The 27,340-nt window shown below is 31.1% G+C and overlaps 1 protein-coding gene across 1 annotated transcript; it reads left to right on the top strand.

The window, feature by feature from the left end:
• Nucleotides 1–9,359: 9,359 nt before the first annotated feature.
• Nucleotides 9,360–26,223, top strand: LOC139496226 (PR domain zinc finger protein 14-like). The gene is made up of 9 exons (XM_071284709.1): nucleotides 9,360–9,446; nucleotides 9,782–10,071; nucleotides 19,178–19,282; nucleotides 19,714–19,874; nucleotides 21,641–21,908; nucleotides 22,405–22,534; nucleotides 24,040–24,166; nucleotides 25,217–25,327; nucleotides 25,840–26,223. Exons 1-9 carry the CDS (start codon nucleotides 9,376–9,378, stop codon nucleotides 26,002–26,004), a joined length of 1,428 nt encoding a protein of 475 aa, XP_071140810.1. The 5' UTR covers nucleotides 9,360–9,375; the 3' UTR covers nucleotides 26,005–26,223.
• Nucleotides 26,224–27,340: the final 1,117 nt, after the last annotated feature.

The following is a 27,340-nucleotide window of genomic DNA, read 5'->3' as shown; positions in this document are numbered from 1 at the left end:
GTGTTGTCATTAAAACATTCGGGTCAATGAACACAGTTAGATTAAATATATAAATATGTTAACTATATTTATATTGGTTTTTCAGAAAAGTGACTTTACCAGATTTTTTTTTTGTGGCAAACAACGGTAAATAGCCTATATCATCTTGACATGACATATGAAAACCCCTTAAGCATAATGGTGTGTGTATGGAATAGTCCATGGAATTGTCCAAACCGATACAGGTGAAATACGTAGAATAATATTGCTGTGTCTATTGTGGACACAGCAAGAAAATCAGATTTAAGATCCTTATGAGCCCGTAGTAAAGTAAAAAACTGTAAAAAGCCTTATTTAATAAAATTTGCTCGATTTACCTTGAAGTGAAGACTAATAAAAATTTTCGTGTATAGTGAACCCCCTAAATAAAATAATACTGTGTTCTAGACCACTTTTCCTTTCGGTGATCTACAGAAATGATTTTTTACTATAACAGCTGATAAAGTCTATTCAATAGTAACTTTTTTGTTCGTTGAAATGTGTGGGATTGTGCAGCACGTGTCATCATGACATGTGTTTCTTCGCGGCCTTCAGTTTAGATTATAGACTAGAGAAGAGACTAAATACGTACCAACCTGATGTCAAATGAAGATATACGGAATTTAAATAACGTTGATCCTTTAAATGTACGAAACACAAACACATATGACAATTGTTCACATAAAATAGATAGTAAAATTTTCCAAATGAACGTCCATTAAAATTAAGTCTCTGATGAATATTTCCCGCGCAAATGTCATGGAATAGACCAAAACGAATTTTCGGTGTGTGTTGTCATTAAAACATTCGGGTCAATGAACACAGTTAGATTAAATATATAAATATGTTAACTATATTTATATTGGTTTTTCAGAAAAGTGACTTTACCAGATTTTTTTGTGTGGCAAACAACGGTAAATAGCCTATATCATCTTGACATGACATATGAAAACCCCTTAAGCATAATGGTGTGTGTATGGAATAGTCCATGGAATTGTCCAAACCGATACAGGTGAAATACGTAGAATAATATTGCTGTGTCTATTGTGGACACAGCAAGAAAATCAGATTTAAGATCCTTATGAGCCCGTAGTAAAGTAAAAAACTGTAAAAAGCCTTATTTAATAAAATTTGCTCGATTTACCTTGAAGTGAAGACTAATAAAAATTTTCGTGTATAGTGAACCCCCTAAATAAAATAATACTGTGTTCTAGACCACTTTTCCTTTCGGTGATCTACAGAAATGATTTTTTACTATAACAGCTGATAAAGTCTATTCAATAGTAACTTTTTTGTTCGTTGAAATGTGTGGGATTGTGCAGCACGTGTCATCATGACATGTGTTTCTTCGCGGCCTTCAGTTTAGATTATAGACTAGAGAAGAGACTAAATACGTACCAACCTGATGTCAAATGAAGATATACGGAATTTAAATAACGTTGATCCTTTAAATGTACGAAACACAAACACATATGACAATTGTTCACATAAAATAGATAGTAAAATTTTCCAAATGAACGTCCATTAAAATTAAGTCTCTGATGAATATTTCCCGCGCAAATGTCATGGAATAGACCAAAACGAATTTTCGGTGTGTGTTGTCATTAAAACATTCGGGTCAATGAACACAGTTAGATTAAATATATAAATATGTTAACTATATTTATATTGGTTTTTCAGAAAAGTGACTTTACCAGATTTTTTTTTGTGGCAAACAACGGTAAATAGCCTATATCATCTTGACATGACATATGAAAACCCCTTAAGCATAATGGTGTGTGTATGGAATAGTCCATGGAATTGTCCAAACCGATACAGGTGAAATACGTAGAATAATATTGCTGTGTCTATTGTGGACACAGCAAGAAAATCAGATTTAAGATCCTTATGAGCCCGTAGTAAAGTAAAAAACTGTAAAAAGCCTTATTTAATAAAATTTGCTCGATTTACCTTGAAGTGAAGACTAATAAAAATTTTCGTGTATAGTGAACCCCCTAAATAAAATAATACTGTGTTCTAGACCACTTCCCCTTTCGGTGATCTACAGAAATGATTTTTTACTATATAGTATGTTAATATTGGTTTTTCAGAAAAGTGACTTTACCAGATTTTTTTTTGTGGCAAACAACGGTAAATAGCCTATATCATCTTGACATGACATATGAAAACCCCTTAAGCATAATGGTGTGTGTATGGAATAGTCCATGGAATTGTCCAAACCGATACAGGTGAAATACGTAGAATAATATTGCTGTGTCTATTGTGGACACAGCAAGAAAATCAGATTTAAGATCCTTATGAGCCCGTAGTAAAGTAAAAAAACTGTAAAAAGCCTTATTTAATAAAATTTGCTCGATTTACCTTGAAGTGAAGACTAATAAAAATTTTCGTGTATAGTGAACCCCCTAAATAAAATAATACTGTGTTCTATACCACTTCCCCTTTCGGTGATCTACAGAAATGATTTTTTACTATATAGTATGTTAATAATAACTTTACCTGCCGTAGCTGTGCGTAAAATGTATTTCGGCATTTCTCTTAAGAAAATGACTTGTTTAATGGAACAAAACGTCTTATTTGTAAACTTTCTCTTTTATCTCCACAATAGGCTTTTAAAAAATAATCTATCAACTGTGTAGTCGGAAAATTTTGTGAAAATAGAAGAAGTGGCAATTCTTACCTTTCATACCTTAACTTTCATTGATAAAACATAATATTGACTCGTCCAGTGTCCAGTTTGAAGGTCATTTTAGTTACCGTACACATGCATGCACGTTCTTATTATCAATAGTCATGTATGAAAAGCATAAACAAGTTTGAAGGTAAACTAATTACAAGTTAATCCAATCAAATTGCGTACGAATTAATAACAATGACCAGTCCACATCATCAAAAATAATAGGGGTAAACTGGGTAGGGAGAAAATGTCAGATATTTTAAGTTCATTATTTTGCAATAACGAATAAAAATTTGTAAACCAAAAGATTTGCTATAATTCCATAAACATGTCGTTCTGTATTGGTATAGTTTTTGGATCTTTTATTTGCGTATTTAAGGCTGTAGAAAGTTTGGGCTTCAAAAGTAAACATAATTATTGACTTTATACAGAAAATTCGCCTTTTTAAAACATTGAATGTTTCAAATATAATACGCGACAACAAAGTAAAATCATTTTTTAAAACACTGCAAAAATAATCATACAGATTGATGCAGTGGTATTGTCATAAATTGCGTTGGAGTGAACAGTGGTACAGCAAACGTCGAATTCCCTCACACAATGTTATCACACACTATAAGTGGAATCTTTTAAGATAAATACGTTGTTCAACATTTGCATAGACTAAAAGATTAGCAATATAGTATCATAAGAGCATTTTCTGAAATGTCCAATATAAACCACGAATATAGAATGAAATTCATAACAGTGTAGCTATGGCCATTCATTGACTGGGGAAAATTAGGTGAACGTTCGTCTGTAATGCACACTGCTCACGACGTACTTATCATAGAAATTTAAACTGTGAGGTCACCAAAGGTTCTAAACGCCTAAATAAAATAATTAAAAATACTAATCAGGAATAACCTTTGTAATTTGAAAATAAATAAAAATGGCCTTCAACACGGAGTCTTGGCTCATACCGAACAGCAAGCTATAAAGGTTGAATACTTAAAATTCTTCACTTGATTTTTTTGTTATGGTTTGACCATCAATTTTCCTAATATGATATCGCACGTTCTTTCAGATTATTTTTTTTACTTAATTGGCTTTAAAAGTTACAATGCATGATGTCGTCTGTTTATGTAGTTCATATGTGTTTTTCGTTTCTCGTTGGTTTTCCCGTTTGAATGGTTTTACACTAGTAGTTTTGGGGCCTTCTATAACTTGCTGTTCAGTGTGAGCCAAGGCTCCGTGTTGCAGGTCGTACCTTGACCTATAATGGTTTACTTTTATGAATTATTACTTGGGAGGAGAGTTGTCTCATTGGCACTCATACCACATATTCCTATATCTATCTATATCTATACATTTTTTTTCAACAAAAGAATACATCACAAGAATATAAGTTTTGTAAGAAACGTGAGAAATTGTGTTGGACTTGAAGATAAGGCAAAGTGACAAATATCTGAAAGAATGAATCGTTTTATGGTATTAAACAAAGAAATCAAATGACTTTTTAATTATCCAGAACTCTTCACAAACAAAACCCACATGTATACATGGTATACGCATTGAATAAATAGTAGGCAATTCTTAAATGATCACATCGTAGAAGTAGTTGTGCTCTTAATCAATGAGATATTTTGTGAATTAACCCCATCAACTTAATAGCTTTTTTTTACAATGGATAAACCTATTTTTTTTTATTATTATTAAATAATATCATCTCTGAACATTATTATTCTTATAAATGACACGGTTGTATGTGATGATTATAATAAATATTTCAAACAAATTCCTTTCAAGCTTTGTAAAAAGAAAGTTTCATTTTATGTATCGGAATGTGTAACAAGTGAATATTTCAATCCCCACTGGAAGGCCTCTGACAGACTGGGTGAGCATAAAATCATAGCCGTTGACAAACAAGTTACAACCTACAAACGTTTTACTGTCGACCACAGTTATTATGCAATTAATTCTATATATAATCAAAAATTTGAATAGAATAACTTAAAGGCAAGATTACTACAGATGGGACTATGCGGAAAATGTGTAGGTCAATACCTGACCAACAAAAAATCAAAACAGCATATTCCTGTGAACAATAAACGACAACGGAAAGTTACAAACACTGAAATGCGGAAACCATATACATTATATCCGTAATTTGTTATTTCCGACGTCAGAACAAGGCGTCCGTAGAAATGTTTAGCCCCTCCATATTCTAATAATGAAGTTGCTGTTGTTTGTAATTGTATTGCATGATTGGATTTCGTTTGTTGTTTTGTGCATAAACCGAATCGACGGTTTTTACGTTTAACTGTTTTTTTGTTTGTTTGTTTGTTTGTTATATATATCTTTTATAGCCTACTGTGCGGAATGGGTTTTGATCATTGTCGAAGGCCGTCATTTGGTCTCTGGTGGATAGATGTCTCATTGGCAATCAAATACAATGACCCTTATTTTATAATAACTCAACTTGGATAAACATGCTTTGTTATCGTCAACATACTAGATTTGGGGTCATATAGAACTCCTTCATGGAAATATTACTCAGGTAGTTCCCCAGAGAAGTCAATTTAAGTTCTGCCGATGAAGTTTCTATCGAAAACAAGATCAGCATATCCACTGACCAAAATGTGAATAACATATTTAAGAAACGTAGATAAAAAACTATTCCAAAAATTTGCTTTAGTGTTTTACTATAAGGATAACGAAATTATCATTTTCAATGTTATGTTAGTAATAGCGGTCCTTCTAATTTCGAAGCCTTAAAAAAAAAGATATACAGCGAAAAATAAATGAAATATTGTTTCATAAGTTTCGTAATCCTATTTAGGGGATTGACACTCTCAACCTAATAATTTTGATAATGCTCTACGTTTATTGATATATTTCATCCTGTTTGTACATTCTTTTTTTTTTACATGTATACAGCAGAAAATAATTCAATATCTTATCTATAGAGTATCAAATTCTACTGAAGAATGCGACATATACGAATAAAACAAATGTATAAATAAATATTTCGAATACGTCCTAACATATATAAAATGACCCGACCCTACAAATATTTTAATTCTCAAACGAAATAACTATTATTTTTACAAAACACCGATAAATTACTCACCGAACAAAATCATTGTGTGTTTAAGGAAGACCGGTCGGATCGTATCAAAGCGCATAAAGTACTACGTTTATTTAACAAGGTTTATAAGTCTTTCATTGGAAATTATTTTCATAAATATTATGAAAAATGAATCATAGCGAGAAACCGATAATATTTAATGTATATACATTTAATTTTAGCCCAGCTGTGTACGTCTATAAGTTTGAGTTCAATGTTAGTTATATTTGAAAGAAATATAAGTCATATGTTAGAGAAAAAAAGGAAGATATTTATTATAAGATGATCCTTAAAAGAACCTGTCATAATATAACAAATACACATTGATAAATTCTACTTTGTTCAAAAGCGTGAAGCAAAACAATTCCCTTGCAATTCCATATTTCCCATTTTGTCAAGAAATTGTCGGCATTTTACTATACAATGACCCATCTGTTACGAACAATGTAATATTACAAAAATTTGAATAATTAACAATTATTTAAATTAGACGATAGGCAACATCTCTCAATAGATTTTTCTGATATTGCATCTTAATGCCGCCACTAACTGTATATTTAACTTTACAAAAAAGATAAAAATCATATATATCAACCTACCCGTCAGAAATTTATTTAAATAAGATATTTTCTTTATATAAATTCTAGGTTTTTTTGTTTGAGAACCGTTCACCTTCGGAAGCAAAACAAAAACCAACTTTTTTTTTTTATATTTGCTTCAGTTTGTGGGAATTTTTTTTTAAAACAATTCCTTGTAATTTGTTTATTTGTTTTTATTCATATATGAATCGTTGAAATTATCGGCTCCTTCTTATGTTCTCTATGATTAGTCGATAATAATATATATGCATTTGCATCTGAAATGATAATCCGAAGAGAGCTTCGATGTGCATGCTCAGACATGTCGTAGCTAGGCAGTCTTATATGTTCTCAATTATTTCAGTGGTTCTGCAAAATCCTTATGCAAAACCGGGGACTTTATAAATAACTCTAGAATTTCTAGGAAGTTAACAAATTCAACTATTTTTTCAAAATTTACTGTATTTACTGTAGAAGATAAGCCTAAATTATATATACGCACTTATAAAAAGGTAAAATCTGATTGCAAGGTACAATTTTTGTTAATTTATTGTAGCATATATATTCAAAGTATATTAAAGTATCACCTTTTGTAATATAAATTATTTAAGTTGCACTTTGATAACAAATTTTTATTCATTCAAATACGTTAAATTGTTGAAAATATTTAACTGTGCCGATCGGTCTTCTTCATAATCAAATCCTACTAGATTTCATTATCTTTAGACATTTTTAATGAAACACATTGAGGGACTGCGGACTATACTTCTCTGCTAAAACAATAAGTCATCAGTATACTTCTTCTATAGTGCTAGTATATGTTACATAGTTCTATATTATATATTATTAATTTATTAAAAAATGTGATATGGTTGCCAGTGAGATAACTCTCCCGTCTGAGTTCAAATGGCATAAAAGTTACTACTGTAGGTCACCTTTAGGCATTCAACAAAAAGTAAACACCATTCGCATAGTCAGATATATAAGACTCCCAAATGGCAAATGTAAAACAATTCGAACATGAAAAATTACCGGACTGAATCCTGTACTATAGAAACAAGAACAAAAACAAAACAAAAACAAATATGATGAACAGCAACAAACGGCAACCACTGAATTACTGACTCAAACTTAACAGGCTCATTTGCAATGTGGCTGTCCTTTTGTCAAGATAAAAGAGGGACGAAAGATACCAGAGGGACAGTCAAACTCGTAGATCAAAAACAAACTGACAACGCCATCGCTAAAAATAAAAAGACAAACACACAAACAATAGTACAGAAGACACAACACAGAAAACCAAAGACTAAGCAACACGAACACCACCAAAAACTGGGAGTGATCGCATGTGCTCTGGAAGGGTAAAAATACACATTGTCACTTTTATTCAGCAGGTTGTGGCATTCGTCTTGCCTCAAGGTTATTATTTTTTAAAATTTAATCTTATATTATTTTTTTTTTGTGAAATACAACAACTGAGATTTAAAATAACTCGTACCGTTTAACACACTTTGAAGACTAAAAAAACTTATTCCAATTTTGGTTTTGATAGGCCATAAAATGGCTACTGTACACTTTTAAAAGATAAATCTTAAAGGTAAAGATCACATTTGTGGTTATCAACCACCAGCAATAGAAATTTCAATAAAAAAAAATGAATATTTGACATTTTGTTGAATGTTTGAAGCGTTTATTTGGAGTATTTCTATGCAGAAGGCAAATACACATGCTTATAATATAGGATGAATAACTATGATAAATTTGCATTATTATATTCTACCAAAATGTCAAATTTAGAATTAACCATAAGATTAATAGCCAGCAGCAATATGTGAAAAGAAAGTATTTCTAAGCGTTTTCGCCCTGAATATTCATGATATTGTAACATTCAAATAAATACTCTATCTGTATGTTTTACTTTATATGGGAATTCTATTTTTCTCTTAGTTTTTCAAATTCCTCTCACCATATTGTACAAATATAAAATTCATCTAATTATTTATTTGTATAAAATTTGAGGGACTCTAATCCTTAAAACTTCCCACCGGCAATTTAATATTATCACTCATCTTTCAACAAATAGATACGAAGTAAATGACAATAGGTATATGTTAATACCAATGATTAGGGTATTATTTAATGTAATTTACATATTGTTATTTAATTAATCGTGTCAGTCTGAAAACCACATACATTTGACAAATCTGTAGATCCATTTTTCTCGTATTGTCCAACACCTTGTTTCGCTTCAGGTGTGAAAATATTTACTTTCGTTAGTAACTATTCGACGCTAAGTCGGGGTTCATTTGTCATACCGTTTTATTTAAATGAAAGATTTTGAATGAGTTGAAATAAATAAAATTAATTAAAATGTTTTTAGGTATGCTGTTTAATTTTAAAACTTTTTACTTCGTCAGATATCATACCTTTTAATTGCAACTCTTTTTAATGAAATAGTTTATTTTGGTTATAGTTGCACACTTATTTCACAACTTCTGTTATTTATTTTTGTACTAATTAAAACACACCATAAAAGAATAGTAAGAAAAATTCCAAAATAACACAGATATAATTCAGCTGACTGAAAACATGTTCCTTTTTATTATATATTCTGTGGAAAGTTCCAAAAAACTAAATTGTACCTGATTCGTACGCTCGTCATTTTTGTAGATCCGAAATTAATAAATATAACTTATATATAGTTTATCAAAAGGAATTAGATTTACTACTCTTATTAAAAAATATCGTTTTAAATTTAAATATAGTTAGAGAAAATGAATGAAAAAGAAGTATCCTTTTCAGTAAAATCTGATTTAACCATACCGTGACGCAGGCGCGGGGAGGTGCCGTATCATGATGAACCCGACCAAATAATTGTCAATATTTACATTAATCCTTAATACTATTATAAAGAATCGGCGATTAGAGGGTTAACGAGATTTGATCTGTTCATCATTCCGGGACAATTATTGCGACAAATAGAGACCAGAAATATGATGGTTAACATACAGAGACCTAATATGATGCCGTTGATTCACCAACATTTCATTTCACCTTTACAGAGGTATGCATTTAAAAAAAATATCATCTAGTCTTTATTTTTTTTTTTATTTTTTTTTTCAAATGTGAAAATTTTGTAGAATATATTTACAATGCTATTTATATACTGATTCATAAGTATAATTGCAATGAAAATAGGAGCAAATGAAATTTTAATATGACAATGAAACGAATGTTTTTATCATAAAAAAATTATATGCAAAATAGTTAAATAACAAATTTAAAAAAATCGAAATTAATATAGACAAATGGTTAAATCAAAATTTAAAAAAAATCAAAACTGATAATTATAAATTATTTAATTAAACATTACGAAACATAATTGAATGGAAATTTCAGCATGCAAATGGAACGATTTCGATATGGAGGACCAGAATTTCCGTTCAATATTCCAATGATGTCACAGTCCCCAATGCCATCACAAACGACAACATCGCAAGTATCAAACACCACACAACCTCCTCACACTAGGCTTTACAATCCGAGACTGGTCCCACCCCTGGGTATACCAACATTCAACTTTAGCAGAGAGGAGTTAGATATGGTATTGTACGGGTACACACAGAACAAAGTGGACCGATGTAAAGGACATGCATTGTCAGGCATCAAAAGTTTGGACCTCACTCACGGTAAGCTCATTTGATTTATCTATATGTTTTGTTTATTATGTTTTTGATTAGTACATTTCAACATTGAAATATTTTCGAAAGCATGTTACATATATATAGTTGGACATTTTCATATTATAATGTGTTTGCATCGAATAGTTTCCTATTTTTTTTTTCAAATAAAAGACATAAAAAGTTAATATTTATCCTTTGTAACAATGATCTACGAGCGAGTTTTCCTCCCTCTTCCTTTCCCTCTATCTCCAAATCTTTCATTCGAATTTTCCATCGTAGCATTAACTCTTTTCTTATAATATTAAAGCGAGTAAATAATATGTTCGTTTTAAATAGGTTAAAGTATAAATGAAGAAATAAAAAAAAAGGCTCCATGAAAAAATATACTTTCCGTCAAATCAAATGAATGTTTTGTTTTAATGTCTGCTCAAAGGCGTTTTTCTGGTTTCCTATTGAAATCCGTTGATATTCTGAAATATGTAAACGTCTTTGCTATCACTTTTATGAGAGTATTATACCTTATGTACAAAAGAACACAAATGCCTTTAATAACTCCTATGGTACTTGAATATGCTCGATATTTCTCTATTAATATATATTTTTAATATTTTGATGTAAAAAATACTGTATCATCTTTTGGCCTTAAAATTTCTCAGATTATTCATAGTATAGGATTTTTTTTAGTTGACACTTTTCATATACTTTAATTAAAGGTAAATCAATTTTTTTTCTAATATAGGATTTCGCTATATATTTTTTTATAAATGAACTTAAACATATATAGAAACTTAAAGCGAAATAAAAAAAATGGGGTCACCATTCATTTAAGCTCACAATCTGCCTCCGAAAGAGGCATACATTTTTGGTTATGTTTGTTTTTCTGTTGAACTAATAGGAGAAATAGAGGTAGTGTCGAAATAAAAAAAAGAACCAAATTACAGAAATCGCTTAAATTTTACAATTATCTAGTTTATGTACAGCTTATTTGAAAACAATAATAGAAAATGTAGGTCTCCGATGAGTTAAAAAAAAAAGATATTTCAATTGTAATGCAAACAAATGTCATTTTTGCTCCAAAGGGAGATAATTTGTAGCTTTTTCAATGATATAAACATTTCAAAAGTCATCTGGGCCAAACCAAATCGATTTGTTGGGGTGATTTTTGTATCATATCATAAAGTAATTACTAATAGTGCAATAAATTAAATTTGTAATGAAAAAAAACAAATGTTTAATTTTTTGCTGAAATTTTTGTACCTGCGAGCCTCCTTAAGTAACACAATTTGGGGTTTACTGTTTCAATTTTACAAGAGATCAAAGTAAAGTTGCAACATACAATGCTATCAGGTCTATCATGTCTAATGTATTTAAACGTAACATTCGAAGTCAACACATTTAACAAGCTCTTTTTCTTCGTCTTTTTCTTCGTCTTTTTCTTCGTCTTTCTCTTTTGTTCAGAATTGTATATATTTTTTATCATACGAAATAATATCAACTCGTATGTGCTTTCTTTACTGATTCTCACAACCATCGTCTACTCAAAGTTATTTTTTTCAAATTTAAACAGAAAAAGATTAATTTTTCAATTTTGAATAAAAATTAACAACTACATGCATAAAGAATGTCATAACTATACAGTTTGAAACAAGCTTTAGACGGACTTTATAATATAATTTTTAGTTGAAAGATACATGAGAAATGCTCTTGATAATTACACCACCAATACAAAGTATGGTTATACGGATAGAAAGAAAGAAACAATCATTGAATCAATAATGTATTCTTATATATAAAAAAGAAAATGCTGTATGATTGCCAACGAGACAACTATCCACAAAAGACCAAAATGACACAGACATTAACAACTATAGGTCACCGTACGGCCTTCCACAATGAGCAAAGCCCATACCGCATAGTCAGCTATAAAAGGCCCCGATAAGACAATTTAAAACAATTCAAACGAGAAAACTAACGGCTTTATTTATGTAAAAAAAAATGAACCAAAATAAAATTGTAACACATAAACCAACGACAACCACTGAATTACAGGCTCCTGACTTGGGACAGGCACATACATAAATAATGTGGCGGGATTAAACATGTCAGCGGGATCCCAACCCTCCCCCTAACCTGGGACAGTGGTATAACAGTACAACATAAGAACGAACTATAAAAATCAGTTGAAAAAGGCTTAACTCATCAGATGGACAAACATACAAGTGGACGTGGCCGGGTACTTATATGTATTCTTGTACTGTTGCATCACTGTCCCGAGTTTGGGTAGGGTTGGCGCCTACAAAAATGTTTAATCCCGATATATATTATATTTGCCTGTTCCAAGTCGGGAGCCTGTAGTTCAGTGCATGTCGCTAGTTCTCGTCTGTCATATTCATTTTTCGTAAATTGTTTTGTTTTAAATTAAACTGTTAGTTTTCTCAATTGAAATTTTTCATGTCAGAACCTTTTATGGCTGATTATACGGTAAAGGGATTTTCATTGTTGAAGGCTGTACGTTTGCATATAAAATGCTTACACCTTCTTCATTTGAACTCGGTGTGACCTTTCATAACACATTTCTATTCTGTTTTATAATGTTCCCAAATGCACATTGGAGTTTTCAAGATATATGTAAATATATAAAATAGATATACGAAGCAGTAAGATCATTCATTTTAAATAACATTACTGATATCAAACTTTAGAACAAAACTTATGACTTCAGCCGTTAAATAACAAATAGACATCGCCTGTTTCTAAAGTCCATGTTTTGACCGCGTTTCAATTGCTCGAATTTTGTGCAACTTTTTATGCAGAAAAAAAAATCGTCACATTTGCATAGAGCAATGTACAAATTGCTAAATGTATAATCGCATTGATCAAGTTTATCATTAAAGTTTTTTGATTTATGAAGTGATAATAAATACCTACAAGAAGATTTTTTGTTGTGGTGCGTAATTCCAACGACAAAAGCCTTGTGGTTTCTTATATACATGTACACATACATAAATAATGTGCATTATTTATGCATACACATGTCTACATATAAACCATAACTTACGCTTATAGACAATGGAACTTAGTCTTTTATATAAACACCATAACAACTTAATATTTAACACATTTGTTTTTCTGTTCTGCTGATGTCTTTGCTGTGTGAAACATTATCAGAAATTCAACCACCGAAATTAAAAAAGATAATATTGGACGGCATTATTTCAGATATCAACAGATACTATAGTAACTGATACTGTCTTTAATACTGTACAACTTACGTTTGATTGCTTCTGCTTATATTTTTTTTCTCTACCGTTTTTTTTTATATACTGATTTTAACTGCACAGTCTGTGCAATTTTGATAATAGTAAAAGTGATTAAAATTAGGGTGGCTGGATCTAAAAACAAGTTTAACTTCACTTCTTGTTCATAAGCCTCTCTTTATCTATGAACCTCCTCAATGATTGTCTATTTTTAGTTGTGTTAGTGTATGTTGTGCTAACGATAGATCTAAGAATGTCCATGATTAATTTATTTACCCCTTTTCTAGACTCACTTCGATTTTAAACTTGACATTTTTTATGGACAATTGTGGTTTTTTTCAAGACCGTATCATGACGTCTAGGTTTTTGTGTCGTTCTTGTGGACATTTCTTTTAATTCTATTTATACCCGACATATCTTTTTATTCATATTCGAGGGTTAAATACTGTTCCCACAACATTTAAACGAATGCATTTTCAAAAACCTATAACAACGATCATCAAGTGTTGCATTATTAATGTAAAGAAACCTGATGTCAATACAACTGACTTTATGTGATGCTGCCATTTTTGCCCCTCTGCTTTTCAACAAATTTTTTTGTTAATAAATTCATTTTGTATTTAGGAGACTTTCTTCCCAGCATACAAAATCAGACATTGTATATGGTAATCAGCTTGTCAAATGCACATGCACAAAATAAACTAAACATATTTGTTTTTCGTCCATTTTAGTATAAAATTCAAAACAGTGTAGCTGTGGCCATTGATTGACCCATCAAAATCATCCATTGACTGGGACAATTTACGTGAACGTTTGTCTGTAACAACCACTGTTCATGACGTACCTACGATAGACATTTAAACTGTGGGGTCAACAAAGGTTTCTTAACGCCTTTAATTATAAAATAATTCGAAAAATTAATCAGGAATAACCTTTGTGTTTTGATTTATATAATTGATATAAATCAAAATATCGTGTTATTTCTGATTAATTTTTCGAATTACTTTATTTAGGTGTTGAGAACCTTTGGTGACCCCATAGTTTAAGTGTCTTTAAAAAGTACATAGTGAGCATTGGTCGTTACATACAAACGTTCACCTAAATTGTCCCAGTCAATGAATGATTTTAATGTGTCAATCAATGGCCACAGCTACACTGTTTTGAATTTCATACTATGTTCATAAATTAAGCCGTTGGTTTTTTCTTTTGAATTATTTTACATTTGTCATTTCGTAGCCTTTTATAGCTGACTTTGCGACATGGGCTTTGCTCTTTGTTGATGGCCGTACGGTTACCTATAGTTGTTAATTTCTGTGTCATTTGGTCTATTGTGGAGAGTTGTCTCATTGGCAATCAAACGACATATTCCTTTTTTTTTTCTTTTTTTCTTATATTTAGATATCAATATAGAAACTAGAGGGAAAATTCATGTTTTTATAAATTCTATAAACAAATTAATAGCTGCTTTCATTCATTCCATTCACGGCTGTTGGTTCTGTCGTATATTTGTAAACTTGAAAAACATTCTCCTCTTAATTAATCCGACTAAATGTAATCACAAACATGTACTTGGAAGCAAATATCATCCAGTTTCCTTGTATATTTTGTTCCCTTAAGTTCCTACAGACTGACAAACATGGTCGTTGTTACTAGAATAATGGCAAAGATCGAAGATAAGACAGTATCTCGAAACCATATTAAATCAACAAAAATAGATTTGGGAAGTGGACATTGAGCCTGGTCCAACCTTATGGAACTACATATGTTAAATGCATAAACTTGTTAAAAGTACTACTCAAACGTTGATTTGCCAACCTCTAAATTCTAATGACTTCCAATTGATTCCTTACAGAAGTTAATTGAAGTGTTTTATCAAGTTTTACTTTTTGTCTTTCATCTTTAAATGAAGATTTGTCCAATTTTGACAAATTTTAACCTTTTTCGTTTATCATCTTTGAAGCTTGATAGATAGACAGAAACTATAAACATCGAAACTTGAAATAATCACCATTAACTTAATTTCAAGTCACCTCTGAAAACAATGAATCAATTTGAATTATATAAATATGTAGTCTGTCTATAGCAAAGCATTCAACCATCAAAGTAACCATGACCAAAATCAATATGCGGTCAACCGCAAATATTTTTCATAGTAAAATCTTGAAACTATTGTAAAAGGGAGTTTAAACATGCACTTTTTGTTTCTTTGTTGCTTGTAAAAAAGGTGAGAATAGCCACCATTGTGGCAATTGTTTTCAGACAGGTGAGCGATTCCTCTAGTTAAGTCAAGATCTTTTATTGCTATTTCGAGTAATTTGGATAAGATTTTTGGAAAAAAAGATTGTATCAGCTGTTTCGTGATCTATGTAAGATTTTGAAAACCAGTCCTTGTAGGACCACTTAATACCCTCGATGCCTTGAGTAATCTGAACGTCTAAACATTTATTACAATATTTTAATACATGATTGTATTTGAAAAAAAAAATATAATTTGGATTGGACGCAACACCAGCAAATGAAAGGTTGAAAATAAATCAAATGAAAGGGCATTCAGTTTTATAATTAAGTTTAAACTAATTGGTATTATTCAAGGAACTTATTATACGAGTATGCTGACTTATTTTTTTCCTCAAGGGACTTTATAAGAAGTTCATGACGTTGGACAATGATTTAAATCTTTTTGATTAACATATTCCAGATTATGTTTAAATCCACAAAGGATAGTATAAAAACAATTAATGTAAATCTCTTTTACTTTTCTTTCAGTACTGTTCTTGATTTAATATGTTTTTCTAATCAGTCATATACTAAAATAATAAAGTTGAAATCTCCAAAAAGAGTGTCAACTTGTAATTGGATAACCGTTAGCAGGTGTTTTGGTAAAGCTTTCTTATTGGTCAATTTCAGTATATTGAATGCTTCTTAGCCCTGTGGTGGTCAGTATTGTTGAAACAAAGGATTAATTGCTAATCTAAATTTTTCAACTTAGGTACATACTTTTTCAAATCTCTATCGCATTAAGAGGGTATCAAATCTTTTTGTTTATTTATCCCCTTAACAGCGTGTTTAAAAACAAGAATTTTAATTCGAAAACTAGTCCCCTATTCAACAAAATATTTTCATTTCATTATCTCTGAAGAAATATTTACATGCATATTAGTAAAGAAATACCTGTCGCAAGGAGCTAGAAATATCTTGAAAAAACATTTATTGTTCGTTAAAATGATTAAATGAACATTCAGACCAACAGTAGAAATTCATACGACGCCGCGCAATGTGTCATAATCATAATGACTTTATAACAGTACAACGATTCTCCGCTTTCTCGGCATTTTGTGTTGTTTTTTTTTTTTCACGAAAAGCTGAACATTAAATGTTTTACTGTTAGTGGTTTTTATTTAGAGACCTTTTTTTTTTTTTTTTTTTTAACTAAAACCAAGATTTCGTATGAATACCATTTGTCATTTCAGGGCTATTTATGGCTGACTATGCGATATGGGCTTGCTCAGTGTTGAAGGCCGTACGGTGACCTATAGTTGTTCATTTTTGTGTCATTTAGTCTCTTGTGAAGAGTTGTCTTAATGCAATTATACCACATCTTATTTTATTTATATACCAATAACCTAACACAATTTCAAATTAATTCTGTCACATAATTGTGGATACATTTAATTTTTCTCTTTCTTTTTGTGGACATATCTGAATATTGGTAAAATGGTGGATATTTTAGCATATCTAAGAATATCGTAATTTTGTAAATATTAACGAACTTTAGGGACATAAATAAGGAAGAAATCACATCTTTAGAGAGCTTTTATTATCGACTTGACGTGACTATGTTTACACAATCTGTAATCAAAATGCACAACTCAACACACAAGAGGATAATTCTTGGCATATTTGTCACATGCGCACTATTCAAGGAGTTGATAATTTTCTTACTTCTTTCACAGAAGACTTCTAAATTCGATTGCCTGGAACAAAGCACAGTATTTATCATATTTAGTCCACTTGAAAAGTTGGTTCGTATTCCAAGAATTTGATAACGATCCCTTCTGAATGTTTCCTAACACAATAATCTAATTATTTATAATATCAAGGAGAATTAAGCACCATATGATAGAATTCCGGGACTTTCATCAGACCGACGACCTATAACTATAGAACAAACTTAATAAATTATACGGCATTATAAAAATATAGTCGCGATGTTATTATTCAATTCTTACAAATTATGTATATTGAAAAATCAAGGATACCAGGCATATAGTTTTGTAAGACAGAAGCTCGTCTGTCTACCTTAGTCTTATCAGTGCGCTCTAGCAAAAATATTTTGAAGAAAGGCTGATTGATATGTTGTGATGTCACACTATTGTTTCGGGTAAGGGTGAAGGTTGATACCTATTGAAACGTTTAAACCCACTGCATTTTTGCACCTTTCCTAAGTCAGGAACCTGGTGTTCAGTCGTTTGTTGATGTTGTTCATAAGTGTTTCTCATTTCTCGTTCATTATATATATTCACCGTTGATTCTCCCGTTAGAATGGTTCAATATACACTTGTCATTTTAAGGGCCCTTTATAGCTTGCTGTTCGATGTAAACTAGGCTCCGTGTTGGAGACCGTACGTTGACCTATAGTGGTTTTTCTTTTACAAATTGTGCCTAGCATGATGAGACCCGGCTGCTAATTCTCTTAGGTCAGTGAATATTGACCGCAGTTGTAATATGTTATTATTAGGTATTTACCATTTAAAAAAAAAAAAAATGCCAGACATAAACAACTTCACTTTAATTTGTGTACACATAACTTCTTTATCGTCTCCAAAGTATAAATCAAGAATGATAAAAAAAAAAAATACTGATACTTCTAGAATGAATGCAACATCTTGTTCCTCTCTACTGAAAGATGAATGGTTGACAAAACTAGTCACACGTTTTTAACGTCAATATGCCGAAATTCAATAGGTAAAACAATAATATAACAAAATACGGGATTTAAGCACGATTTTATACATTCCTTTTAAGAATCGTTTTAAGTCGCCATATACGAGCTTTTTCTTGCCGATGTGAAGTGAAGCAATCACCAAGCAATCAATAATAATACCCAAATAAAGATTCCAGAACTTTAAGCTTAACGGTTCTTTTAGTGGTGACAAACATTTAAATCACATTTAAACACCCATACACTAACATTACTATGGTATTGATCGAGCGACAACATTATAGTTTTGTGTGGACTCGTCTGACGTATAAAAATATTTTTTAACCTGTTACCTTTTGATGGCTATTATTCGTTTGTTTCTCTGTCCTATATTTTCTCCCATTTATCTGTTTATTTATTGTAACCCTGTCGTGTAATGTTGTCATTTTAATGTTGTAATTAACACTGCCATTTAAGCGGGAGGTTTCGCATGCCACAAAACCAGGTTCAACCCACCATTTTCTCAAAAAATGCCCTGTACAAGTCAGGAAAATGGCCATTGTTACATTATAGGTCGTTTCTGTGTGGGTTGCATTTCGATGTTTTGTCTCTGTTGTGTCGTAGTTCTCTTATATTTGATACGTTTCCCTCAGTTTTAGTTTGTAACCCGTATTTGTTTTTTCTCTATCGATTTATGAATTATAAACAGCGGTATACTGCTGTTGCCTTTATTTATAGCACTAAAACCTCTGATAAAGTCCAAAATTTGTGTAATCGAAGACGGTCGTTCATCCTTTCCATAAGAGCTTGTATGCGTATATATGATTAAAACCTTTTAAAAAAACCTTTACACATATAAACATTAAAATACGAGCTCTCTTTATCATTTTGAGGGGAAAAAAAACCTTTGTAAACATTTTTGGTTTTGATTTAGGGATTGACCGAATCCTGACAGGAAACAGTCCGGTAAAGTCGGAGAGTTCAAACCCAGTTCCAAATATCAAACCATTGGATCTTTCTGGATTGGACATACCAGATGGTAGGTAAACTTTAACAAGACAGAAACAAATTAATATCAACAACAAAAAAAGTACCAACTCTGTGGATTTATTTCATACCAGGTCTATTTAAAAGCCTTTCAAACTGTACCTGAGTTCATGATATCATTTCTGACGACAATCCGAACATATGACCAAATTATCAATGTCCACAGAAGGTTTAGAACTGATTTTTTTATGGATATGGATTTTTTTTGAGAATAATTATATGCAAATTTGAGAATAAATGCAAAATGAGTAAGAAGGACATTCTTAACATACACTACAGCATACGAAAAAAATAAAAAAAAAATAAAACGCAGTTGGACATTTCGTAAAGAATATCTGATAATTCTATAAATAACATCTTTACATAAATTTAAGTAATAATTATTGTTGTATGCTTATTTTTGTGTCTTTCCATATGTTTCAGGCTTGACAGTCTTACAGACATTGTTTGCTAGAACCATCCATTATGGCGTGTTTTGTACATCTACCGTTATATCACGTGGTACAAAGTTCGGACCATTCAAAGGAAAGACAGTGAACACAAGTGAAGTAAAAAGTAACGACGATAACTCTTACATGTGGGAGGTAAGTACTATATCTTGAATTTGACAAAATTAGTGGCATGCAGTGGTTGCCATTTTCAATTGAACCCTGAATCCAGATAAGATCGTATGTTTTATCTTAAATATTAGGGATGTGAACGAGGGGGAAGGGGGGGCATCTTTTCGTGTGAAAAAATGGTTGATCATATAGGGAATCACTGGAGCACCCCCCTCCTTTACAAAAAGTTTTGGATCCGCCACTGTTATGCAATCGCATTTGCTGTATACACAACTCCTTTCCCCTTTACTAGACTGTCGTTTAACCTTACTAAACTGTCGTTTAGACTGCAGGTTTTAAATAATACCTCCTAGCGTATTGTTGTATAATTTTTTATTATTTTATTTTATATAACGTGATATATTACTTTATTTATATTTTTTATTTTTTTATTTGACTTTTATCTATTTTCACAATCAACCTATTTCCTTTATATATAAAGTTATACGGTTGACGATTTCATACAGATTATTGTTGTCTCTGCTTTTTCAAAGTCGTGTTTAATTTCATGACATAAATCTTCGATCGAAGTATTAAATTGTTTTGAATATCAATGCCAGTTACATCTCGGACCGAAACGTGTACTCAAATGCATCTTACTTAAATGAAGTACTTCAAGTTGATTAAAATAGACACTTAGCGTGTGTCTAATAGTGAAAAAGAGCACATTTAAACCAACTGTTCAAACAGTTTAATCACTCTGGTAATGTTCCACAAAGATTTAGCTTTGTAAAGTTGTCATTTTATTTCAGGTAGGTGATTTTTATAAATAAATACTAATTGCAAATGTGCAACAATTAAAGACCAACAGCGTCGCATTATGGCACCTCTTTATTTACTTATGTGAACACGACACCGTCTCGTGACGGATGACAAAAGTATTGAGAAAATGATACATTTATTTTAAATATGGGACGATTCTGTTCTCTATGTTATAGATTGAAGTGATTTGTACATATCAATCATATGTCACTTTAACATGTCAATATTAAATAACAGTATGTTTAGTGTTGGTTATGCTGATCTTTCAACGTTTTCATAGCTGATCCGTTATTATAATATTTGTTTTGATGCACATTGGAATACAGTCACAACCTTTTTAGATCGTTGAACGGTAAAAACAAGAAAGAAGAAAAACAATTTCCATCAAATTCGAAAAAATAATTTTCAAGTTTTTAATATCATAAAATCATGAACATTTACATAAATGCATTCTTTTTTTCATTCATAAATAACAGTTAAAAAAATTGGACAAAACTGTAGCACGTATCCAACGCGTATCTAATCAGCTTGTTTTATTAAAGATATGGTAGAAATTAACCTTAAAATGAAGCAATGTCCATCGTTATGTTGTTAACTTGTTAGTTTATGACAATGAGGCTTTACATTTTCAAAACTCTTAAATATTTTATTAAAAAATTGAAACTCTTCTATTGCAATGATAGTAAGGAAAAATAGAAGAAAAGAGACAATGTAATTACAACAGAAGGATAGGTGTTGTATTTTTAAATTTCTAAATTCTTTTATACTCTACTTCAAACAATAATTTATCATTATACATACTTTTGTTCAATTAAATAAGATAAACCAAAAATCAAGCCGAGCAAAGATATTGATTCAAATTAGAAAATCTACTAAAATACAACATTTATATTTAAAATGATGATACGAAATCAGTTTATACCAACATGCAGCGTTCTCTATCTAAGATAATGTTTAAGTCGTGTAAATAAAAACTCATGCTGTTACAGATTTTCTATGAAGGCAAGCTTAGTCATTTTGTTGATGGTCGTGGTCCAACAGGCGGATGGATGTCTTTCGTGAATTGTGCAAGGTATGCACATGAGCAGAATTTGATCGCTTTGCAAGTTGACGGAGACATATTTTATGAAGTCTGTAAAGATATACCACAAGGCACTGAACTATTGGTTTGGTACGGAGACTGTTATTTACAGTTCATGGGAGTACCTGTTTCATTGAAAGAAATGGCGGATGGCGGCGCTCCCGAGGAATTAAATAGTTAGTTTTGATTCTAGTTAATTTTTGTACATTACATAAATAACAGAAAAAACACTTATAGATTAACTATGATAATCAAGGTTCACCAATCTAAGGGATTATTGGCAACCATACGGCCATCAACAATGAGGAAAAAAAACCATCATACCGTATGGTCGGCTATAAAATGCATCGGCATGAAAAATATGAAATAAATCAATAAAGAAAACTAACCAATCGTCCATGCTATATTTCATACAGTACCAAATACCAATCTTCCACACGATTATCTAGTTTTTTCATGCAGACGTTAAAATATTTACAGTATGATTCCTCTTCTCAAATAAAACAAATAAAGCTTTTGCATACTTTAAAGAAACTTTATCCAAACGGTTCAACATCAAAACTGTTTGTTCTAAAACCAAAACTCTTTGGAATGGTCAACGCGTTACAAAATATGTGAAATACATGTATATTGTATATTCTTAACCAATATTTATAATCTAATATTTTACAGCAAGTGAAGGATTTACATGTGAAAGATGTGGAAAGGTGTTTGCTTATAAATATTACAGAGATAAGCATCTGAAGTATACTCGGTGTGTTGACCAAGGCGATAGGAAATTTCCATGTCATCTGTGCACTAGGTAAAAATACTAATAACATTACTTATAAACATTTGAAATAAATATATTAGAAAATTGAAAACACTAAGTTTTATCATCCTAGCCAAAAAAGAAGCAACATTAAAAAGCAACATATTTGGCTTCCTAGCCACACAAGAAACAACCTATTTAGCGTTGTCATAAAACAGCAACATATTGAGAATCCTACCATAAAAAAACCCAAGATATTTAGCGTCTTAGCCACAACAAAAGCAAAATATTAAGCGTCTTAGCCATAACAGAAGCAACATATTTAGCGTCCTAGCCATTTTTAAAAGAAACAACAGATTTAACGTCCTAGCCACTAAAGAAACAACATATTTAGTGTCCTAGCCATTAAAGAAATAACATATTTAGCGTCTTACCAATAAAAAGTAGCAACATATTTTGCTACCAGTGAATCCAGAAAATAAATATACAAAACTTGTATTGTTATACGATTAAAACAAACTAGAACACACCCGTGATATCGCGGGTCCGTGACTGAATTAAAGTATATAACTATGCGCAAGCCTTATTTTAGTATTGGTATTGTCATCTGATAAAGTCGTGCCGATTATAAGATACACAGTTTTCTCTGCTTTCAAATCTTTCTGTTTGAACCCGTCGTCTCGACCTGGAACTTTTCAATTATTGGTAATATTCAGGTCCTGGAATTGAGTATGTTTTAATCAACAGCATTGTCCAATAAAGTTCAAATCTTTGATTCGCTGTTTTACGTCATGCCCGCGAACAAATTGAAAACTGTACCTATACGTCTTAGTCCAAATTTTTAGTATTCGTATTGTTATCTTAGAAAGTCTTACTAATTAAAAAACTACAATAGAAAACAATTTGACAATGATTGAATTTAGTTGTGTCGACTTTGTGATTATGACCCGTGTATATAGTAAAATCAAATACACCATTTGGTGGTGCGCCTATTAGATGCGGAACGTACAGATAAGGTAATAGGTAACAGGTGAATATACTATTGGTATCGGTACCGGATTCGACCCGGAACTTGTTAATTATTGGCAATATTAATTATGTGGAAAACAAAAGGGTCTGGAGTGGTGTAATTTTTAATCTACACAATTGTCCTATATTAGCTATATATAAAGTTGATTTCTTTGATATGTCGTTTTTACCTGATGCCGGCTGATAATTTGGACCTCGTAATTTTAGTATTATAGATTTAAGAGGGACTATAATTCGTTCACTTGCAAACATTCATGTGTGAGACTTTGCTGGTTTTAACAAGAAATAAACTGACGAAAGGAGAAAACATTTTTTGAGAAACTTTTACACGGATGATACCTATTTACCGGATCTATGTCTTATCATGGTTTCTGGAATAACTGTAATGGTCGGAATCCAATTGATAATAAAACAAAACAAAAACCACCTAAATAATAAACAAATAACCTGTAAGGTTAACGTAACCTTAGGAGGATGAGGCTTATTTTTTAGTAGTTTCTTATTGATTTTTTTTGTCTAATTTACAGGTCATTTGAAAAAAGAGACCGGCTTAGAATTCATATACTACATGTACATGAGAAACATCGGCCACATAAATGTGTCGTTTGCGGGAAAAGTTTTAGCCAGTCCTCAAGTCTTAATAAACACATGAGGGTAAGTGTATTTAAAATTCATTTTTTTGGTGTACATTACAAGTTTAAGATGTATATAGTTTGTCTACCTTAAACGTCATTCTCAGTTCTCAGTATGGCCAATTCAAGTTGTACTTTAGTCTGAATTGTCCCCTCTTAGTTCACTTCTATAGAGTACAACGATATTATAACGTATACTGTTTTTGTGATGTTTTTTTATTGCCGTTTTCTTTTACTAGTTTACTAAAACATTAATAATTATAAGAAGACCATTTAAAAGTCGAAGAAACCAAAAAAAAGCTATGGCCAACAAATTTTAATGAAGAAAAGAAAATCAAGTTTACAAAATATTATATAGAAAACTAAAAACTGGGCTACAAGATCCCACGAAACACAACATGAACACGTTCTCTGTAATATTAATTTTGTTACAGGACGTTGAGCACTAATCTATTTATCCACTAAAAAGTAAAATCACAAAAAAAACTGAACTCCGAGGAAAATCAATTCGGAAAGTCCATAATCACATGGCAAAATCAAATAACAAAACGCATCAAAAACGAATGGACAAAAACTGTCATATTCCTAACTTGGTAGAGGCATTTTCAAATGTAGAAAATGGTGGATTGAACCTGGTTTTATAGCTAGCTAAACCTTCTTCTTGTATGACAGTCGCATCAAATTCCATTATATTGTCACCGATGCGTGAACAAAACAAACAGACCCAATAGGTAAAAATGTCAAAAATAGGGGTACAGCAGTCAACATTGTGTTATCATCTTAATCACTATAAAACAACAAATGTAACGAAGAAGCACAAAAAGGCATACATCAAATTAACATCCTCATTTTGATTATATTATACGATTTCATTTGTCTATGTAAAATGCACCCATCAAGGAAGGAGGGTTTTCAGTACTGGTGTAAAATTGCGCGTTTGAAATTCGCACAGGTAGACATGAAATAATTTTGTCGTTCAAAGTATGACAAACTTGTTTGTCTGCTTTTCGCCGAGTGTCATAATATTTTAATGGCTAAGCACATGAAGTTACAAACACATATTTTATTGCAGGTCCACAGTGGAGAACGTCCATATAAATGTGTATATTGTAACAAAGCATTTACAGCATCCAGTATACTGCGCACACACATTCGTCAGCATTCGGGAGAAAAACCATTCAAGGTAAGCAATTTTAATGAGGTAATTATAAATCGGACCAATTTGTTGGTGATCAAAACAAATAAAAATTACTTTAATAAAATCAAAACGTATAGAAAGTAATAGTACTGCTGTGAGTAATGTCGCATAATGTCATAGTATTTTTTAAACTGTTTCAAACTTACAGCAAAATAGTACAGGGAAAATGTTTAGATTTTACCAAGAGCAATAACAGCTGAGTCCTGCATAGAGGTTTTCCGATATCTCAACTACTAGAAAATATAACATCGAGTATACCAGAGATGCCAATATTTCATATTTTTCAGGTACTGCTATATCGCATATCATTCTAAAACAATATTCATATAAGCATATTACAACACTAGAAGCTACAAGTATCTTACATCGCAGTAATTAAAAGAGTAATAATTCATTTTCTGGAAACCTATTAACACAAATTAATGTGATAGGAAGTAACTAAATATTGGAAAACGCACAACATTTAATGTGCTTTTATTGCATTTTATTTATTTCAGTGTCGACATTGTGGTAAAGCTTTTGCCTCACATGCCGCGCATGACAGTCACGTGAGACGAACCCATATAAAAGATAAACCTTGCCCATGTGGAATTTGTGGCAAGAATTTTCCACATACGTATGAGCTTAAATTACACATGGCTTCACACCATCATATAGAATAGAGTTTGGTGAAACCGTTAACATTGTTGACAGAAATAAAAAAAAAAGTGCTAAGCAGCAGGTGATAGTGTGACTTCAACACGCATTTGAGCTGAGAAGATAATTTCGAATAATGCAATACGGCATATACTTGTGTATTCCAATGGAATTTTCTCTCTAGAAATCGTGGATCAAACAGTCATAATAGTCGAGTGACGATACTTTATTGTTGTACATAATTGTTATTTATATATACTGCACGTTTTTGTTCATTTAAATGAACATTTGATGAAATCAAGAAAGTTTTGTGTTTGTTTTTTGTTGAAGATATTTATAATATATTAGTTTTATGCATTAAAAGATATTAAACTACATGAAACCATTTATGTTTATTTGTTTGACATTTTCAATGCAAAACAAGTAAAATATAGAAAAACAAAAAACACCTGGACAAAATAAAAAGAAAGTTCATTTTTTATGAGGTTCGTGTTGCCTAGTCTTTAGTTTTTTTTAATGTTGTTTCTTGTGTACTATTGTTTTTCTGTTGTTGTTTTTTTGTTTTTTTTTCACTGTGTATCATCGTCACCGGAAATTGGGTACTAACGAAGCGGAGAGAAATAGAAAAAAAAAAGTAAACAAGTTAAGAATTCATTTAATTTAAAGTATTTGATGAGGGTGCCGCTTAAGAAATGATTTTCTGATATATAATTCTTTAAATTATTTGGCCGATAAGTACAAAATTAATACAAGATTTTGTGTAATACTCCAAAACTTGCCACTTAGTACCGGAAAATTTCGAGGTCGATCGTCCTCTGTCACCCCATTCTCAAGATATTGAACTGTTTTTCATTATTTTTCCAGACACGTTTTTAGATTATTATAGTGTGGCATCATATTTACTGAAGTTTGTTGTCAAAAACATGTTGTTTTTTTTTAAAGAATATGGACAATAAACATTGTTTGTTTGTTGTACGGCGAATTGCAAAATAACAACTTTTGTCTGTACTGTGTCTTGCAATATATTATAATTTTAAGAGGAAATTAATCACTTTTAGATAATATCAAGTGACGATATTTTGTTGATATCAAAGCTTTGCAGGCTTAAAAATGTATTACTTATCACATATTATTAAATATATGCCGTTAATTCAGTTCAGAAGGCCTCTCTGAGTACCGCTTTTCGATTTTGTACAAACAGTTTTTTTTCAACCATATTATCCTTAATACATCCATAGATCGTTATACTACTAACGACTGTTGTCTTATTTGTTGTTCGGGTGAAATTTTGTAAGTTCAATAAAATAAACCGTCCATTCATCTTTTGTTGGTGCTAGTTGTTTTTAGATAAAAACAGTGGAG

The sequence above is a fragment of the Mytilus edulis genome, chromosome 1, assembly GCF_963676685.1.
Source record: "Mytilus edulis chromosome 1, xbMytEdul2.2, whole genome shotgun sequence".
Lineage (NCBI taxonomy): Eukaryota > Metazoa > Mollusca > Bivalvia > Mytilida > Mytilidae > Mytilus > Mytilus edulis.
The sequence above is the reverse complement of the archived record's forward strand: the minus strand, read 5'-3'. Positions and strand labels throughout refer to the sequence as shown.

Bases quoted from the DNA above. Each gene is read 5' to 3' on its own strand.
- LOC139496226 (XM_071284709.1), top strand. From the start codon at position 9,376: ATGATGGTTAACATACAGAGACCTAATATGATGCCGTTGATTCACCAA. The intron at 19,283-19,713 runs GTAGGTAAACTT...CATATGTTTCAG, and splicing joins TGGATTGGACATACCAGATG to GCTTGACAGTCTTACAGACA. The intron at 21,909-22,404 runs GTTAGTTTTGAT...AATATTTTACAG, and splicing joins CGCTCCCGAGGAATTAAATA to CAAGTGAAGGATTTACATGT.